The sequence below is a fragment of the Archocentrus centrarchus genome, chromosome 3 (genome assembly GCF_007364275.1).
Source record: "Archocentrus centrarchus isolate MPI-CPG fArcCen1 chromosome 3, fArcCen1, whole genome shotgun sequence".
In the NCBI taxonomy this organism is placed as follows: domain Eukaryota; kingdom Metazoa; phylum Chordata; class Actinopteri; order Cichliformes; family Cichlidae; genus Archocentrus; species Archocentrus centrarchus.
The window spans coordinates 26,881,135-26,902,586 of NC_044348.1; the positions used below are offsets into that span (position 1 = coordinate 26,881,135).

Below are 21,452 nucleotides of genomic sequence, written 5' to 3' on the forward strand. Positions count from 1 at the left end.
AAGGCAGAAATATTAAGTGGAACCAATATTTTGCTGGACTCACTCCAGATTTCTAGTAAAACTCACAACTTGTGATGATCTTAGCATTAAAAATATATATTTTACAGGGGGGGAAATAATCCAACTCCATTCCAGTGAAGGCATCATTGTCATGGAGCTATCTGTGTTGTGCACCTGTGCCTTTCTATTGAGAGGTCATTTAGTTTACATTCTCTCTTGTAGGGAAAGCTCCATTAAATACACCATGCATACCCAAGCAAAAAAGGATTTTTGCAATGTCACGAAGAAAGAAAATGACTGGGGAAAAAAATGTGCTGCAAACTGTTGCTGTGTTCTAAGAAGGAAGCCTCCCATATGTGCAGAGAGACCGAGCAGTGAAGCTACAAAGGAAACATGCTCAAGGACACCTGTTCCTTGCAGGGAGCAGTTTGTGAGAAGCATCTTGTCTGTGCAACACTGCACCAGTCATGTGTGAACGGGGAAAAAAAGGAACCGATCCCTTTGCAATGTCTTATCTCCACATGAAACAACAATGTACTTTTGAATGTGATGACATATTAAAAATTCCTAAAATGACACACTTTACTTAGGAAAGTATAACTTAGACTATGAAGCATTTCCTTATTATATTATTTTTTTAAGCCAAACCTGATAATTTATTAATCAAAAAAAATAGCAAAAGAGAATTACTACTGCAGAATATACCCCCAATTAGCCTTACAGCATCAGCATAATGTCTGGGATGCTAGTACTAGAAACCACAGAGGACGCCATAACAAATTCATCTGCATGAAAGGCCCAAGTAACCTGAATCCACTCTGCATTTCTCTTTACAGTTATGCCAAGGAATGCGCTGCCATAGGTGGAGGTGATGGGGTGGGCGTTTGGTTGCTTGTGGGTGATACTGTATTGTCTACTGAAAGGCAGGTGTGTATATTAATATGCACTGCTGAATGAATTATTAATTGTAAAAACATTACCTACTATGATAACTAAGTTATTGGTTACAGGCCAGAGGTTAGATTAGCTAGCGATGAGGGTACCATCATTAGATACTGTACATCAAATCTGGATTAGAAATGCTTTTTAAACATTGCAACCATTGCTGTATTTTAATCAGTATCATTGTCTTACCCTGACAGTTCACGCAGACATTTCAATTCAGAGGAAAAATTCACAGCTGCTGATTTTATCCATCCATCCATTTTCTTCTGCTTATCCAATTCAAGGCCACGGGGGGGCTGTAGCCTATCCCAGCAAGGGCAAGAGGCGCATTATACCCTGGATGGGTCGCTAGTCTGGCGCAGGGCTGATTTTATTATTATTACTTTTTTAATCTCGTTGTTCTGGTTGTATTTAGGTCCAAATTTTAGGTCTGAGCTCTAAAACCAATTACCAGACCTTTGTGACCCCTGTTCATTACAGCTATCACACACTTTCAAGAAGATGACATTTTGAATTAGTTTAAGAAAAGTAATTTCATATTTGGATGACCCTGGTTGGGTTATATATGGCTATGTCTTGTGCAGAAAATATAAATTTTGATGAAGAGGACAAGGGAGAGAAAAAAAAAAAGTCAGGCTGGTCCTCCCTTCCTATTTTTGTCCCTCAGCAAGATGAGGTCATCAAACACCAACCTGCTTTGTATATTAATGATGCAACAGCCAGGGTTCTTTGGACACCCTGTCCCTAGAGACTGCTTGTCTGGCAGCAGAGGAAGACTTCATCTTGATTTAAGAGAGATAAAACCCTCGACAGAACTGTGACAAAGGCTAGATAGGCAGTGTGAGAGGAGATAGTGAGGGAGTGTCGACACCAGTAGAGAGGAGAAGACAGGACAGGAGGGAAGCAGAGGAGGGACTGTGTGATACGCTGTGCCTTTAAAGGACCAAGCCCCTCCTCCACAGAGCCAAGCAGAAGAGCCGAGTGGTGCTGGCAGGAGCCTGAGCCCAACGATAAACTCTGGCATCAGCTTCCCTTCATCCGGCAGTCAGCGAGGACAGAGTGAGGGCGTAGGGGCAGAGAGACAGGGATGGAGAAAGAGTGACAGAAAGAGGAGGAAGTGTGAGAGAGAGAGATAGAGAGACAAACCAGGCCGATAGACAAAGAGGGAGAGGCTGTCATAAGAATCACACAGCTCCTTTTTCACAGTAGCAGCTCAGTTGATCTGTCTGCTGCCTCCCGATGCAGACGAACGCTGAAGGGGATGACGGGTGGTGTGTTACGGAAGCATAGCTATCTGAGTGATGGTTGCGGCCGCAGTGGCATCACAATCCGAAGCAGGAGCTCTTCTTGCCACTCTGGCTCTTAGTCATCTTCAGCCTCCTCTCTCCTTTCTCAGAGTGCTATCAGGGCCATTCATCGTTCCCATCTCATGCCTCCTGCCTCCTCCTCCTCCTCTTCCTCCTCCTCCACAGCTTCATCCTCCACTTCTACTCCTCCTCTGATGAGCCACAGCCTCAGAGTGAAATAACCCTGCTGATAGAAGCTTCTCCCTCTGTCAAGACAGTAAGTACGGGAGGGGGGGGGGAGAACTCCGCGTGTGTAAGGGAGAGAGGGAGTGTGTCTGTGTGCGTAAGACAGAGAGGAAAAGAGAGGGAGTGAGAACGCGAAGGAGGAGAGAAGAGAAGATGTTGGTGTGTGCGACAGAGGGACTTCTAAAGAACCAGCAGGTTGTGTGTAGCTTCAGTGATTCTGCTGTGCCTGGACAGTAAGCTCTGGGCATAGCAACAGCAAAGTGATGCACAGAAAAGGTGAGTAGGTGTGTGTCCCGGAGGATGTGTGCGAGTGTGTGGAGGTGAGGCAAGTGCTGCTGAAGTAAGAGATGCATTTTAACAGCAGCAAAAAATAATCAACACAGTTAATCCCTGCCCATCTCTGAGTCTGATTAACTCGATTGATGCTGCTTTTTATGCTGCTGTGATTTAGAACAAGCATTAAAGCACTGAAACAGAAAGGAAGATGAGACATGAAAGAATAAGTGATTGCTTTCCTTCCTGTATGACCAGGTGCCATGTGTGATTGGCCAGCATACCCTGTGGCAGTGGCATCGCCCTGGATTTGGCGAGAAGCTCTCCCCCCTGCTTGTTCTCTGGGGCTCCTTTGGGAAGCTTTCATGGGATTTATCTTGTCCTGCTGGATGGCACGAAGCTCTCTGCCTCTCTGAAAAGAGTCCACAGAGAAAACATACATTACACGGATAAGAAGTAAAATAATTATCCAATCACAGCACAAGCAGGGAGACTGGGTTCCCTTAGCAACAACTGAAGGAGACGAGAGAATCCTTTTCTCTTTCTGCTCCTTTGGTTTTTGGGCACACCCCTGTGGACTGCTGTGGGTCATTCTTTTGCGAGAGGACTTCAAAAGCATTTTTACATAAGACAAGCTATCGCCCAAGTTCCAGAGGAAGGTGCTCATTTGCCTTCAAGTCAGCTTGTTACTGTGTCTCATTGGCACAATGAGCCTTTTGTTATGCCTCCACAAATTCGTATCACAAGTCACATTGCACTGGCTTAGAAATCAATTCATTCTGATCCCACACCACCTGGAATGAGCCCTGCATTTCGGGGGAGATTTAACACTCTGAAAAGACCCACTCCTACATTTCTCTCTGTCATGGACAAGAAATGAAGGACAACATGATTAGGTCATCATCTGCAAAGAAAATGGATGTGAAGCAGAGATTATTTTGATGTGAGTTTCTACTGAGAGTCTTGTTCTTTTTTTCTTGGAGGAGGTAACACCACACTTGAGAGAGGAATATTCCCTTTTTAAACAGGAGCTGTCCTTTCTGTCTTTTAAACAGTAGCTCTCACTCATGGACTATATTTAGAAGGCAAATCTTGGCCCGCCACCAATAAAATAGAACACGATCATTTTGAAAATTGAACTAGTGCTGGGAGTTTTATTTTTTTATCCGAAAAGGTTGTCATGAACCCTTTTTCTGTTTTCACTTTTGTATGTTAGCCAGCCATCATGCCACTGTGTTTCACACATAAAAAAGAGTGTTCAGGTCAAGTGGAAGAAAGAGAAAGTCGTTTCCCTGTATAGACAGGCATTTTAAATAGCATCTCCTTGGGAACAATTTCAAATATATACACTGACACATGAAATGAGTTGGCTCAAAGTGATTATGTAAGAGTTTCATAGCAGCTTTAGCCCGTGAATTTTTCCTCTTCTTTTTCGATGGATTTACAGCATTTGACTTTTCCCATGCTCCTATTCTCTTCATTTTTGGAAGTGTCTACCAGAAGGCATGGATGCCAGAGTGTGACCCTGTGCCGAGAGTGCTGGCGAGGCAAGGTGTTTTGGCTGCCGAGGTGCTTTTAAGATGTTGAGGTCTCCCTGCGTGGCCGGGGCCCCTGTTCGGATCAGTAGCACTGAGGCTCCTTGTAGCCAAAGACATGGACCCCGACTCGGCTCCCCCACGCCCTCAGCCTGTTGGCCACTGGCTCCACGTCACCCTGTAAAGGATGTCCCTCAGCAGAGCTCCGGCCCGGGACACCTCTGAGACCCCCAGCCCGAGAGAACGCATCCGCAGCCACATGAAGATGGTGATTGACCAGCTGGAAGGAATTCTCAAAGAGCTCAAGGATGTGGCCAAGGAACTCCGGGAGGTGAGGATAAAAATCTGTTTACAGATAAACAGGCTTTTCCACTTAGAGATGAATATAATAAGGAACAGAGATAAAAATGGGTGCCAGGTGGGTGTGCTTCTCAGACTGTGTTAAATTAAGTGTAAAAGTCTTTTTGTAGCATGGAGATATTGATTAAGATTTGACAGTGATGAGATCTAACTTTGTGTGTTTGTAGTAAGATGATATTTTTGATTACAACCACAACAAGGCTTTCCTCCTTTTACAGTAATTGCCCATAAGAACACAGTTGTTTATGGGCAATTACAAATGTCCTTCATGTGTTCACTGGTGTCTTGTGGGAGGTACAGTAAATGTGAAGAGCTGCTGAAAAGCAGCAAAGCCAGGCTGAAAGGAAATACAGACAGGCTTAGATAAGATACATGACTTAGCGCCGCAATAGTTACATAACCATTTTGTTAAGAATCAGCTGGATTCTTACTGTATTTTTGAAACTGCCATGGTAACGCTGGAATATGTGCATTTTTTTGTGTGTGTGTTTGAGCGCGCGCATGTACGGTACAAGGTCTGAACAAGGATCATCAAAGAGAGAGACTGTATGTGATGTTATATGCGTGTACAACTATGTATACTTAAAAAATGTGCGCGACGTCTAATAATCAGTAGTACATCTGTTCATGTGGGAAAGTACAAAATCTCTTTAGGATCTTCCCCCAGCAGTGTCCTCAAAGCTTTGAGCTCTTCCTGCAAAGCTCCTCCACAGAAAGAGATGAAGGCAGATACAGACAGAGACAAATGAAACCTGAGTAAACAGTTGTGTCTGACCCATCCCATATCCTCCAAGCACATGACATGATTAGCCTCCCACCTGCTTCTGGGATCTACACGTGCATCTAAATGTGTTAAAGAGGCAAAATGGTGGATGCCGGTGCATATAATCACCTGAAGAAGGAGAAGTGTGGGTGCCTATCATAACTTAGTTCATCACCCCACAGGAACCCTCCCCACCCCACCCCACATTCTCCCCAACTCCCAGCTCCGTCCCACTCACTACTTGCTACTTTATGTACTTGCACAGTTGGAGGTGCAAGGGCACCGCTCGCAGTGCACCTTCTCTCTGGTGAACAAGAGAAGCCGGCCCATGAGCAGGAGTGATTGATGGTTATGGGACAACTGCAAGTGGAATAATGCTGGCTGGAGCTATTTATAAACAAAAACACAGCCTGTGCCTCTGCCAGCTCCAGCGCATATTACCATTCTTATCCCAGACCCCATTAGAGAAGGCTCTGCAAAGTGGCTCAAATGTCATTTTTTATTGGGAGAGCACATTCCCATATATTAAAATGGTTAAGGAATCATATTAACTGGAGTAGCAACTGTGATACTGGTATAAATATCCTGCAATTAACTGACCTATGAGATGGGAGTCTGTACCAAAGGGAAATGAAGAAACAGAATCAGCGTAGTGCTATCAGATGCATGGAAGCCTAATGTTCCATAAAATCTCTCATTCTTGGCCACATGAAAGGAACACTATAATAGACAACAACTGTCATATAAATAAATGATGAATTGCAGTGTGAATGTAGTGAAATAAATAACTCAGTGGAGGAGCAGTAATGACTGATTATCACCCACAAGGTCTTTGGGGAACTGAAGATACTGCAGAGCTCTGAGGAGTTAAAGCTGACACTCCAAAGCAAAAAGCTGCAGAGATATTAGGAACCTATGAGTGTGTTACTAAACTTACTTCATGGTGCCGCTTTCAAAGCTCGAGATCACATATGTACAGAGTCAGTGTGCCAACTGGTCAAAAGCTGAAACCAAGAAGTGATTAAAAGATCGAATTTTAAAACATTATTAGTCACACTGCCAAAAAAAAAAGAAAAAGAAAAAAAAAGATCTACCTACATTTAATTTTCTTTTCCTCTATACTGCCTGCAGTCTTCATTTAGATCATTTAGTCAATGATGTTAAATGTCACTTGAATTAAAACACTTAATTTTGGGAGGTCTTCTGATCAGACTGTCTGGCTTTTAGAGCCTTATGTATCTACATTTAAATAATGTATCCTCTGCATTTTAGGCCATTAGAATAAAAAGAATAATACCTTCATTACTCCATATAAATGAAGCTTTACAAATTTGAAGCACCAAGGAAAATCCAAGAAAAATTATAAGGGGAATCTCGTTTTTAGATTAATTTGCTGCAGAATTTGGATCTTCCATACAAGAGACCTTAAAATCAGCATGTAGATTTTCAACACAATACTAGATCAATTATATCAACAAACGTTGGTGTTTAAACATTAAACACAGTCAATGTGATGTTGTAAACTAGTAAAATAGGTAAAAATAAAATAAACAGGGTAAAAATTACCCATGCTTTCCTTTACCTCCACTCCAGAGTGGCTACCTTTTCCTCATAAAGGGGTGAGGGTGGGGGTGAGGGTGTAATCGCTGTTATGTAAATGAGTATGCCATGGACGGTATAGCTAGTGCATGGCATTCAGAGACTTATCTTAAAAAAAAAAATAGATTTTTGGGAAAAAACTCCACAAATGTTGAGCTATTTCAGGGAACTTGAAAGACTCAATGATTGTTAAATTAAAAAGCAATCTCAAGGAAATTTCCATTTAAAGGTGTGCTTCTTCTGCCAAATCTTCACACGGCCTTTTTTTTAATCCATGCTAGTCATTTAGCTCCAGCATTAACACTACAATCACTCTTAATTCATACAAATAACACAGCAGCCAGTGAAAAACCATCACAGTACCTGACTGTTTTGATAGAACCTGGTCTGACTTCAGCTACACGCAGTTTAATACATATTCTTGATAGTGTGTTAATTATTTTTCTTCCAGTTAAAACAGGCATTAATTAGCCCAAAAAATCCCATATGGTTATTTACTCACATAAAGATAGATAATAGTTCAGATTATCTTCAACAGATCTTAGACAGATTATGATATTACTACTAAAACTACCCATATGCACCTTCTAATTTAATAGTAAACTTATAGAGTATAAATTCTGACTAATCCTAGTGTACATAAAAAGGGGATTATGTTACAGATCATTAAATTGGAAGAGAGTAAAATATCATGGTTTTTCTTTCCATGCTGCAGCAAAGTCTCAGGCAGCAAATCTTTCTCACATGTTGAAGAGAAATGTAACACAGAGCACAGGTAGTTTTTCAAGATTGCTCCCTTCAAAAGCCTATTACTGTCAACTGCAGCCTGTCTTACTTGTGAATCCCATTAAGGTTCCATGACAGGTAAAATGAAAAGGACCTAAAGGAAGGACATTGGAAGGTAATATACTGATAAACTACTCCATTTGTAGTAATAATACTGGCAGGAGTGGCGAGACTAGAGGAAATAATTCATTTAGATATCATGTCAACCTTGGACTTTCTGGGAAAATGGCACCAAACAGAATGCAAAGTAACCTCTGAAAGTTACCGAGTTCTTACTTTTGCTGAAATAAAATTAAAATGAAAAAAGGGCAAATATGGAAATGCAAATGTCAGAGTGCACCCATGATGGTTATTAGGGAGATTCAGATTAGTAAATGAAAAGAATTTAATGAAGTGCTGAAGAAATGAAAATGAGGCAAAGGAAAAGCACCAGTGGCACAGACTAAGGGAAAGGGCTTTGGCAGTAAGATGTTTATATGAAACCAAACACAAATGATGGGCTGCTATTATGTGAATGTAGTTATTATGCAGTATGATAGCAAGAGCAGACAATGCTTAATGTCTGTGCTCCTCTCAAGATATATGAACACAGGAAGGCAATCAGGATGTAGAACTGAAGTTCCAAGACAGGACTGAATATAAGCTAGAAAAAGAGCAATTATCAGAAGCACAACACATTCAGGACACTGTCCTCTACCAGTCAGCCTTTTGGTAGTTGTATGCATATGCTCATGTAATGCTAAAGAGCATCTTACTACCCTGAAGGAGGAGAATAGAGGCAGCAACAAAAGGCAAGTGTCAGGTGAAATCTGTGTTTTCCAAATGTCAGCTTTTTTTTTCTTCTCAGCAATGATGTAGTGAGTAACAGTTCCATTAATGGGACTGGCCACTAAGCTGTTTCAGAATTATATAATAGAGATTTCGGTGTGCCATGAAAGGTTCCAAGTGACCAAAAACAAACAAATGAAAAACAGCCATCAGGTTTTTTTTTTTTTTACTTGCGATTAGCAGCAGCAGCCTTCGCTCTTAATTTAGCTGGAGTTTTAACAAGAGAACTTTTGCTCAACAAGCTAAGTTCACCACTAAGTGGCAGCTGCACGTGGCACAAATGGGTGGTCTACTTCATTTCAATTCATCACCCAATACCATCTGCATGATCCCTCTGGTCTGGCTGTCAAATCAAGGCATCTGTGCTAAAATGGAGTCTGTCAAAGAAAACTGCCATGTAAATTATTTGATTGGGAAGGCTACTATGTGGTTTTCATGTGTGAGGCATACGTCAATGCTGTGTTAGTAAAGCCTTGTGTGGACAGTGAAGTAACCAAAACACCTGGCCTCAGCCTTACAGCCATCTGCCAAGCCAACAAGCCAGTCGTGTCTCCTGATCAAGTCTGAAACCAGTTATGACACATCCATGTCGAAGTGGGGGTGGGGGCACAGTCCCCCTCTGCTGAAGCTACCATGCTCAGTGCTGAATTAAATCTGTTCCAAACCCAGAGGCAGCCCAAGGGAGACTCAAACCAAAATCAAAGGGCATTTTTTTTTTTTTTAAAAAGAAGAAGCCATATCCTCTCCTCACTCTGTTCCCTCCCCTGCTGCTGCTGAGCAGGGCAGGGAGCAGAAAACTGCTTAGCAAGAACACTTCAACATTTAACCATGAGGGTGGCTCTTGTAATCACCAGCACTTTGACTCAGTGAGTAGAAGAATATAGAGGACAGCGGTAAACACACACTCTCATTACATAAAATTGTTGAGCCTATTATCACAGAATATTTGGTGCAACATTCAAGGCCATAGCCATGGTATTAGGAAATTCCCGTGGAGAAAATGGGCCACTGCAGAGGGATTTAATACAATAGAGTAGTTCCATTTATTTCCAAATTCCAGATCTGACCCCAATTAACATGCATCTAATTAAATATCTGTAATGATAAATGAAGAATTGGGAATATATAGGAAATAAGGAAAATGCATTTCTAAGACATACATGCCATCATGCTGGAGTAACTACACCACAAATAAAAAAATCAATTTAATCCTATCCTATTAACAGTCATAATAATTAACTGATAAAATTGGCTGGTGTATGAGGTTCTTTTGGTTTGTCCAAACAGATGCCTACAGTCAGAAATTACAATACAATAAGTCACAAAGCTGATGTATAATTTTCCACAAAACAACCATTTTGAGTTGGCTTCCAGCTTTGTGGGTTTACTGCCCAGTTACCCACAGCCCAGTGATCTCCACTGAGGGTGGCCCAGCCTGTTCTCCACTACAGAATCCATTTACTTTAGATTGAGGCAGGGTTGGGCCAAGTCTCTGACGTGAGCATGCCGAGCAGCTGCTCCTTGCAGGGCAAGGATACTCACCGGGCAACACTGAAAGCTTAACAACACAGAGAGAAAAGTGCCCTTCAACCTGCCATACCTGGGCCAAAGTGTTTGTTCTTATTAAAAGCCATTTGGAAGAAATGACAAGTACCCACCTGCTGTGTCTGTCAATTTGTTCTTCCTTGACTGACCTCTTTTGTGTGGGGAAATTAAATTCCTAAATTAAACTTGGTGACGTGTCTCCAGCAGAGTTCTCTTTGCTCAGGAAAACAACAAGAACCAGGCACCTCAAGCCTTATTTATTCTTTGCAGAATTCAGAACACCCTGCCATCTCCACATGTGCATTGCTGCATTGAGCTGAGCTCCCCATGAATTTGTCCATTCCTGGAAGGAAGCAGGGGTTCATTTATTGTCAGGACTGAAGAAATTGCACTTTGGGATTCAAAGCGGAAAGAGCATCCCTTGATTGGCTGATTTTAAATACATTCTGATATGGCCGCAGTTGTGCTCATGTTTCCAAGTGACTACATTGACAAAAAGATCACAGCTTTAATAAAAGCACATAATGTGATTTAATTTTTTTTAATTCCAAGATCCTGATATTAAAAGGTGAGCGGTTTGACTATATGGGGATCAAAGAAGGAAGGGAGCAGCGGTAAACAACCTATTAAGACTTAAGCGGCATCTAACCTTGCGAGCTGTGGAAAGAATAAAAACTGCACCATGCAAAGCATTCCTCTGAGGATCTTTTACCTAGCTCCGCTGTGAAACTCTAGCTTCTTTCGGATGCAGGCCCAGCATATTGACAAGCCCATCGTGCCTGTTAGACCCACTGGATTAGGTGGCCCTTTGAGCTCTGCCTCCCTCCGTGAACCCTGCACTCAGCACAGACTGTAATGAGGGCTTTAGGTTAGACCTCTGCTGAGGTAAACACTCCAAAATTGTGCTTGTTGTGTTCATTGATTTTTATCAGCTAACACACCTACTGTGGCTAGTTACAGATAAAACAGTGAAAATTTTTATCATGCATGTTTATACTTTGTGATTCAGCCACAAACTCTTTTGCTTGTCCTAAGGCAAGGATTGAGATGAACAGGATGAAAAAAGGGTGTTACAGGCACAGCAAAGAAATACTGAGAATGTGTGCAAGAGAAAAAGAGAGAAAGGGAGAGATGAAGGGCGAATGGAGATAATGGTTTCTCCTGCTGCACAGAATTGCGACAGACTGGGTGGAACAGCTTAGATCAATTGTTGCAATTGTGCTCGTTCGTGGGCGTGTTTAGGATTGTTTTGGCCTATCTCTGTGCTGTGAATAAAACCAGTAGACTGTAGTTAATGGTGTGAAAAATGGCATCCATCGAAGTGCACAAGCAGCCTCCAAGAATAGCTACATCATTTCATTGTGTCAAAGCATACTGTACGCAGAGGGACAGCTTTCTCTCCATTAGGCCAGCAGATTTCGTTTTACTAGGTGTGGATGCATTTTTTTATATAACTGTTGAGATACATATAATGCAAAATAAAGAGATTAATATTATGATCAGATTTTGAAGAGGGGCTATATTTTTCTCTATTTTCATCGCCTGTAAAAGCACTCAGGGCAGCATGGGCCAACCCACTCACCAGCGGTGCAGCTTAATCCAGCTACAATCTTTGGAACTGTGTTATACTGAGGGATCATCAGTTGGGTTTTTTTTTTTTGTCATTCCTTTTATTTTTAGCCATAGCCTGTGATGCATCATAAATCAACCCAGTTTTGAATGAGATTGTTCAGTTTTCACCAGCAGAAATAGCTCGGGTTAGATGGCACAGAACTAACTGGACCATTTTAAAGCCTTTTAAGAGCTCAAGTTTTACACGTCCATCTTGACACATAATGTCAAGCGGGTTCTCTCAGATAAAATACAGTTGGTGTTTTAGTGCTATCGATATTTAGCATTTCTGATATTTCGACCATAGGAAAATAATTGTGCATCTGGTATTTTGTTCTGCATGGTTAGAAAAACCTGCCAGAAACTGTGTGACAAGTTACAACAGCATGACTCACTTCTAATTTTGGCTTGGCATGTATAATGTTGCATACTGTCTTAGTATAATTAAAAATGTGTTGTTTACAATATAGAGTCATAATGCAGTTGTGACAATGCAACTTGGTGTTTTATTTATTTATTTATTTTTTGTCAGTATCAACTCTTAGGGTCTAAAACTATCTAACCTGATTTTAGCACTTCTACAGGTTGAGCAGTTTGGAGACAAAGTTATAGAGGCAGGGCTGAGATGGCTTGGACATGTACAGAGGAGGAATAGCTGCCAGGCAGGAGGAAAAAGGAAGACCGAGATGTTAGGGATAGGGAGAGATGGAGACAGATGGGCCACTGTGGCAACCCCTAAAAGGACCAGACAAAAGACGAAGAAGAAGTTGAATAAGGAAATGATGTTTGGCTTTGTGACTTGCTATTTAGTGTTAGAAACTATAAGAGTACAAGCAGCACTTTGTAAAGCAGAAAATTTGCTTAACAAAGTTCTTAATTGTAATGTGCTTGAGTAACAGACCATTTAACTGTAGCCTTCCAATGAATCATAATAAAAGGGAATCTAAATAATAATTTGTCACCATTAAAACAAATAAGGTCTTGCACCAAAAATGTAATTATATAAAGGAACATTTAGTCTGACAACACTGACAAGTCAGTGTGGTCTTTAGTGCATTAGGTCTTTAGTCTGTCATTCATTGTTGGGTTAAGAAGAATACAAGTTCCCTGCGACAAGGTAAAAACAGGTTTTATTCTTAATTATTCCATGAACTTTAGATCTTGTGATAATTTGTACTTTTTTTTTTTTTTTTTTTTTTAGGGAGGGTATTCTGTCGAATCTGTCCATTTATTACAAAGGACATTTTTCTGCACAAATAAGTATTGTTCAGTAGTATTGTTTTCACTTAGTTGCATGAATCCAAATTCTTCTTTAGACCGCGCACATTTTTAAATTCAATACTATTACATAAAATAACTTTGGTTAGGTAAGAAATATAGTAGCAGAATCTGTATTCAGAATTTTCTGGGGAATAAAGGACAAAAGCAGATGTGGAGTACTATATACAGTCAAACAAAATACAAATACTATTTAAAATAGTTCTTTTTTATTCGTATTTTACCATGTTTCCACAATTTTGGAAATACCACATAAAACTAACAACTGTGTGTAGTGGCAAATAGGATTAGTTGAATTTGCATTCAGCTCTGTGATTGCTAGATCAGAGACTCCTGGGAATAATAGGCAAACACAAAGGTAACACACTTTGCAATGTGGACATCAGAACTCTAGAAATACCAAAACATTATATTCTCTTACTGGGATTTATTTCTAATCCCCTAATTAATGCCAACTAGCCCAAGATCCATTTAACATTTAAATGTCATTAATTACTTCGCTTTCTGAGGAGTTGTTCTGTCTGAATATTTAAGCAGGGTGTCTGAGCTTGGCCTAGGGTGTCTCTGCTAATCTGCATTGTGGACCTATGCAGGTCCTCCTTATTAAATAAATCTGAAATTTTTGTTTTCACTTAGTATGCAAGTGAAGCTTTGTGTTTCACAATGGGAAAGAATGCTTAAGTCTGCTGACCTTAAGTGATGAGCAGTTTTTGGGATGATATCATTACCCTGCAGCAACGTGGCCATCCAAGTACTACAGAGCTAACCATATTAATCATCACGAAAACAGTGAATCCTGCAAAGATGCCTCATAGACAGCTTTAGTAAAGCCATGAATCACAAAATCTAAGCATTCATATGGAAAACAAGCCAAGCAAAACAGAGTGATACACAGAGCTGCATCAAGGCGTAACACCTGTCCACTCAGGGAGCTTTTTTGCATGCTGGGAGCCGGGTGAATTAACAAGTAGTAGGAGACTCTATGCAGTGACTAAGTTCCTGCATTAATATGCTTTCTTTTGTTTCTTCAGACTTCTTTGTGTACTTCATCTTTAACAGTTTTGGCCGGGTGGCTACTTGTTGGCTTGCATACTGGACGGCTGGTATTAGGTTTTGTTGGGGATGGTATCCAAAGGGAAGCCATCTCTCCAACATAGACTGAGGCTTGTGCCAGTAAGTGTAGGCAGAGCAGGTGCTGAGGCTGCAGGTGAATAAGTTGGCCATGAGAATGTGTTATACTTCCAGAATAAATTCAGCACTTCTGTAATAGAAGAAAGATTTTGCTCTCTGCTTATTACAGGTCATCATATCTCGCCTTTCTCATAATGTTGGTAATGTTAACACATTTTACTACAGTCATTCTAGAGAGCAGCACCTTTAAATCTCTTTAAAATCAATGCCTTCAAAGGCAACTCTGTGTTTTTGGAGCCTTCCTCTGACTCCGTTTCTCTCATTGCTTTGCACTGGCAGCTCACACTCTGACAGAAGCACGGCATGGATGGCTGCCACCACTGTCATTGTCAATAGCATGACAACACACTATCTAATGCAGGGCAGGCAAAAATGAAACAGGCGCAGCAGAGAGGACAGGCTAATTATTCAGACACACAGCTCAGAGCAGAAGGGGACATAACTTGTCAACAAACCGTTTCGGTGATTAATATTTTTTGTCATTTACGCAGTCACCTGTGTAGCTGGCAGTTTACGGTGATAAGATGATGACGAATTCTCACTTTTATGCAAAACAGTAAGGTGTAAGAGGGTAAAAAAATATAACAGCACTCAACAAGACTGGTCTGCTGTTATTCTTAAGGATATTAACTGGCGGGGGGAATGTAGGTTCATGTGGGTGGTGGGGAACGTAAGTTACGAGGTGATTAGAGAGAGATAAACACATAAATACTGATTACAATTATACAAAAACAGACTGGAAAAAAAATTTGTGATTAAAAACGCACTGGCAAATTCTCAGTATTAACAATTTTGTGTCTTCTCCATTTTCATGATTGTGCTATGCCAATGAAATATTTTCATACATTATTTTAAATGCAAAACTAATTTTATATATATATATATATATATATATATATATATATATATATATATATATATATATATATATATATATATATATATATATATATATGTGTGTGTGTGTGTGTGTGTCCATTGCTGGGAGGAAGAGGTCAAAGTAACATGAAGATTAAAAGAAAAATCACTAACCTCAAAGCCTTTTTTCCTTGGTTTATATCTAAAAGAACACAATTTTAATAAAACTGAACAAATATTATTGAACCTCATATTTTTGTTATGTGACATCAAGCAAACTTTTTTGCAAGAATAATATTTCACAGACCCAATGTATGGATAAGATAAATTATGACCCTTTGTGAGAATGTCGGGCACAATGATCATTTGTTGTAAACCATTTTTTAGTCTATGTTTTGAAATGACAGAAAAATGAACGTCTGATATTTCGTGGACCCTGTTTAATACAGTATAGCTCAATATTCATATTTGCAATTTGCAGTTTTTAATAGAAAATATCTTCTGTGTTAGCCTGACCTCTTCAAATGATCCGATGCCTCATTCTAAACGACTATTTGTAGTGTTACATGTTCAATCTGTTTGTGGCCACTTGTGACTGTTAGTCTCCAGTGAACACAATCTTTAGGAACATGTAGGAAGCTGTTTCTGTTGTAAAATGACTAATATTATAATCTGATTATAATATTATAATCTGATTGGGGGTTAAAAAAGCTAAAAGGCCAGAAATTACCTCTTTAGCTAGTTTCATAATAATCCATTTTTGACCAAAAACTAAGCCAAATATAATAAGATTAGAGAAAGAACAGGGCTTTCTGGAGCAATCTTAACATCTGTGCATTTACAAACTAATCATTTGAAAAATATAAGACATATAATGATACATAACGTGATCTCAATATAAATAACTTTCAGAGATGGAAATAAATGGTTATTGATTATTGACTTAAGTCATTTTTAAACAGAGTGGAGAAATTGCTGATATATATATATATTTCTACATATATATATGAGTATATAGGATATTGCCAAACTAAATGTTTTAGATGACAAAATATGTTTGATAAGATCATCTTGTGCTGTAGGACACAGATTGTTTAAACAAAATTTTTCCCAGATATAATATATATAAAGCAAACAGAATGCTGAATAATCACATAATACTCAGAGTAATCCATAATATATATATATATTTAAAAAGATTTTCAAAAAAATAAACATGTTTGCTAAGTTATGCATGCTCTAATTGAACACTTGACTCTTAACAGCAATAGCAGCTGCATTTTTACAGGTCTGCTGCATGACTTAGTTTATTGATTTTAAGATAAGCATAAACACAAAAGCCACTTTAAGATTTTATTGATGTGCTCCAATTGATACCTGTCACTGAAGCTTGTGATTAGTATAATTTGAATTCATGTGATTAGTAATTTAATCATTTTCTTTCAGCTTCTATTTAAAATAAATCATACAATATATTCAAAACTTCAACCCTGCTAAAGTAGTCCATGGTTGACTGTGGACATTTCTTTAGAGAATTCATTATGCACAACAAATTCATATTCATTTACACTAACTCAGGTGTACAGCCATAAGTAATGCAGACAACACATTCATTTCAACACAGCAAAATCCATATTTGCATGCTGTGTGTGGTAAGGAATATACAAAAAAAGAACCTGACAAGTAGAGCCTCTCTGCTGTCCTCAGTTCAACTGTGAGTCACAGATGCTTCCACTGAGACATACAAATACAGTGGAAACCAGATGGTTGGTAGCGATACTAAGAATGACTTTTTGGATGGGATAAGATATGGAAAGGTTTTGTTAAGTGTTAAGTTACTAAACTGCATTTTGTTGTTATGTTGACAAATGCTGAAGAAATGTCACATCCCATATTAAATCCATTCAGCTGTCTTTGTATTTCTTGAAAATGAAAATGGTACATTTATAGTTTAGTCATTAAATATATTCTGATGATCAATGTGTGGCCCAGTGTGAAAAAATATGTGTTACAATTTGTGTGACCAAGGACTAAGGGTCAATCATGGCTGCAATGACCCTCACACAGCTAAAATTTTTTGATACAACCACATAAATCACAGAGCCCAGTCTGCAGCTTGAGGTTTATTACCAATTCTGCGTGCATCTGGGACTTGCCGAAAGGCAAAATACGTGACTAATTGACCTAATGTTTAGAGCCTGTCCTTGTTTGGCTTTAGAGCCATTGACATGGAATGTAAGGAGGTTAGGAATGATGAAGCAGACTTGAGCTGCAATGATGACCTCAGGAGTGGCTGCTAAGGTCGCAGCTGAAATGATAACTTCTAGAATCAGCTGTTCATGTTTGCAAAGAGGGCAGCTTGATAGAGTAGTTTGCCCACAGTCAGGACTTTCGGAGTCAGGTGAGGGTGAAGACACAGGTCACCCATTGTTGGGTTTGAGTGGGGAGGCATTTGTCAGCACAAAACAAAGAGGACAAGGATACAGAACAGTAGGGCATCCAATGTCCACAACAGACTCCATAGGTATGTGTGTGGACAGAAAATATTTACAGACTAAAAATCAAGAGATGAAGTGGAGAAGGCGGCGGTGTGAAATCAAAGAGGAGAGAGGTGGAGCCACGGACAGACGGGGGAAAAGGAAAGAGAGACACAGAGGAGGCTTATCTCTTGGCCTGCAGACAACAGTTCTTTTTTCAGAGCTCGAGCTGTGTGCATAAGACTTTGTGTTTCTCTTCGGGGTGCATGAGCCATAGGGTCAGCGGTTCATCCCATAATTCTATGGCTGCAAGTCCAATGCAGATGCACGCCAATAAAAAACTATGCATCCATTTAACACCTGTCATTCCAGCATCTGATGACTAGAGAGGCTGTTAGTTAGAGCATATTTGCAAGGGTTCACAAAGGACTGAGAAAAAAAAAAAATCTTTACCCATCTGTGCACTTGCTTATTTGTTTTTAGACACAACTTATTTTTTAACTGATACTGGAATTCAGAAGTCCTTTGCCCCCAAGTAGCAACAGATCCATCTGTCTTGCGTCATTAATGCTTTGCAGAGTCATTTGTAACAACCATAAATAGCACTGGTCTACATTTAGTCAATGACATCTGCTATGACCTAAATGGAGAAAATATTAAATGGGCTGCCAGTGGCTAAATTTATGATAGCACACACTCTTTAAAGGGATCTGTGTTTTCAGTACATCTAAATTTCAAAGGACAATGCAAACATTAAAAACTAAAAAAGGCATTTAAAGTCACATGACATGTAATTTCAAACTTGGTCCTGATACTTAACTCTTTATTTAATAATTTCTGACAAATTGTTGAATAAAAAATTCAGTACCAATCGACCTTCTTTGACATTTAGTTCTACTTTATTGTCAGTGTTGTCCAGGAAAAAAACATCTGATTAGCAAGCTTTATACATATGTAGAAGAGTAAGAGACATGTAAGAGATTCTAATTTTAAAACTTTTTCCTAATGTGCTACTTTGAAACAAGCAGGATGGACAGGATGACCTTTGTACATAACATAGCTGTGAATCTAACTTTCACACAAAGCTCTCCAACTCCACTAATTGCGGCCTACAGCAAAAAGATTAAAAAAAAAAAACTGCTGCTTTGACATAACCACATGAAGGCTTCGTGGAACTCCTGTACAAGTACACCTTTAAGAAATTTGCACCCTATCAACATCCCTATTCTCTTCTTGACCAGATGCAGCCCTTCCAGACACCTGGAGGAGGGCGACACCATTACCTCTCCTCAGTCTAATTGCATGGACATAGCATTGGCAGTTGGGAAAGGGTTCTGAAGCCAAATTCTGCAGGAGAGGTAGCAGGGGCTCGATGGGCCGAAATTCATTCTGACAGTCACTGCCTGATTGACAGATTACTAAAGGTTGACTTCGGTCTCTATGCACCACAGGTAGATGGGTCTTTGCCCCGCCACCATGGGGCTCCAGGGAGGATGGCTTTGGGATTGGGAAGCAGAGAGCAGTTCAGGAAACATTTAGTGTTGGATTTGAATCTGGCTATAACTGTTGGTGGTCAGGCAATTAGATATACACAGTGCAAAATACAACCTCATGCTGTTCTCAACCCACTCCTGCCTGCCTGCCTGAGCCTATACATATGTATGAGTTTGTACTCAGGAAGAGGAAAGGTGCCCCAAACCAGCCATAAACTATGGCTTTTCTCATTTCTGAATACAGGCTGTCTTAATTGATTAGATAATAAGGGCAGATAGATGATAGGTAATAGAGATGTTGTTACCATTACTGACATGGGTCCAGTCTTTATCAATTATGTAATATTAATAGTTTTTAATCAAAGTACTGGCTGAATACCATTCTTCATAGAAATCATCCAAACCCCCATGCTGTTTGCTGCAGAAACTGCAATAAGAGTAATTAATTAAAATGAATTCCATTAATTACATCAGATTTTATGCACTTCCACACAAAAAGGGATAAGGATCAATAAATGTTACATTCGCTTCGCAAATATGTCTTTTTTTTTTTCTTTTTTTACCAGTGAGCTTAGTAGAGGCAGATACATTATTGATCTGTAACTCTAGGACACGAGTGGATATCCTTGAGGAGTAAACTTTGTTTCAGAGCTAAACTGAGTTTTCGTGAATGTAGCCCATCAAAACACAACATTTGTACATAGGGAGTTGGAAATCTGAAAATCAAAATCTGGTGGTGCCATACATTACACTATGTCCCTGAACAAAATTAAAATTAAATGAAGGTGATGTCAACAATTTATTTTAATAAAGTATACAGAGGTTGCATATTATTTTATCATTTTTCTAATCTCTGATCCAAAACATGCATGTACTGGATTTTATTTTCTACTCTCAACATGCATGTCATTTCTCTTGGATAGACAAATGAAAGAGCAGCAGATCATTTCAGCCTGATAATCTTTAATAAAAAAAAAAAAAAGAAAGTAAGAAAGAAAGAAAAAACAAACAAATGGAGGTTGCCTCGGGTATCATCTTATTGAGGGGCATCGAACCATTAAAAGCGAAAACAAGCTTCAAGGAAGGAAGGAAAAAGGAGCTCTGGCACTGCTAACAACATTGTCACACAGCCCACCCACCCACTTCTTACCCTCCTTTCACACTGCATTGTCAAAATAACTGTCAGAAGTGTTTCATTGCTCAGAACTGCTTGAGAAAATGTTGGCCTTTGTGGGAGGTGGTGTGCGCTCACAATATTGAGGACAATAAAGAAAGAAACAATCTGGCATAGCAGTTCAATTTAGCAACATCATTTATTTGATGAAAGGTGCACCACACCAAGTCTAAGCAACTTCTTATAGGGAGACTTCATTTTAAAGCAGCAGAGAATTTTTCTCATGACAAACCTGCTGTAAACTTTTGTGGCAGCCAGTGGCTGTATTTTCCATCTATTTTATAGTTTATTGGATTTCCTGCCTTCATCTGCTATTGCTGTATTTAGTGTTGATGATTTCCATTGAGAGAGGAAAAATAGGCCATTGGATTCTCTTAATTCACCACATACACTCTGGCCCCTGTCATTTAATTGATAGATGGAAGCTCTTTCTTTTTTCACTCTCTCCCACTCCCCACATAGCTCTCCATTTATCGCCACTTTCATTACTCGGAGCAGAATGGTAAGTTTTTGAGATCGGTGCTGGGTATCTGGAGGCTAATGAATTGGGTGGACTGCAGTGATTGCATGAGGATATGCCTTTGCTATCTGGAGACACTTACAGTAGTGACATGTTCAGGGCAACAACAGAAAGTCGAGACTAAAAGCTACTGCATTACTGACATTACATAGAAAACTTGTGGATTTCTTTTTTTCTTGCGTTTATTCCATTTGTGCTATTTGCAGGATGAGATGGGTATTACTGGAATTTTATCAATACTGATACTTCTCATTCATATTCTTATTGGTAGTAGTCTTAATATTCTGGTGTCAAAGAAACAGGACAGCAGTTACAGCTACTTTTGACTTATCAACGAGGTGTCTGGTAATATGCCTTTGTTTAAAATTTCAACCATGACAAATGCAAAATTAGTTATCTCTGATTGCCAGGACAGCTCACACTAAGTTTGAGCTAACGTATTTGGGGTGGAGGTTTTCATGTCAGCTTGCTCTTAATTTGTATCAGTTTAACAAGCCATTTCTTTTTATGTAAAACAGAGCAGCAGGAGATGGGAGCGGGTAAATGTTTAATGTTTATTGGACGGGTGGTGTGAAAAAGGATTGTTACTGGCCTTTCACCTTCACCACTAAACATAAATAAATAGCCATCCGTAACTTGAAATTTCCAGTTAATAAGTCGAAATTTCCTTGTTAACCAGAAGCA

At 39.6% G+C, this 21,452-nt stretch overlaps 1 protein-coding gene across 1 annotated transcript in view; it reads left to right on the forward strand.

Annotated features, from left to right (window-relative positions):
* Nucleotides 1-1,968: 1,968 nt before the first annotated feature.
* Nucleotides 1,969-21,452, forward strand: part of insyn1 (inhibitory synaptic factor 1) — a 43,837-nt gene continuing 24,353 nt past the window's right edge. The window contains exons 1-2 of the mRNA XM_030757655.1: nt 1,969-2,753; nt 3,009-4,616. Of these exons, the coding sequence (XP_030613515.1) occupies nt 4,473-4,616 (144 nt within the window). The 5' untranslated portion in view covers nt 1,969-2,753; nt 3,009-4,472. The remainder of the gene's footprint in view (nt 2,754-3,008; nt 4,617-21,452) is intronic.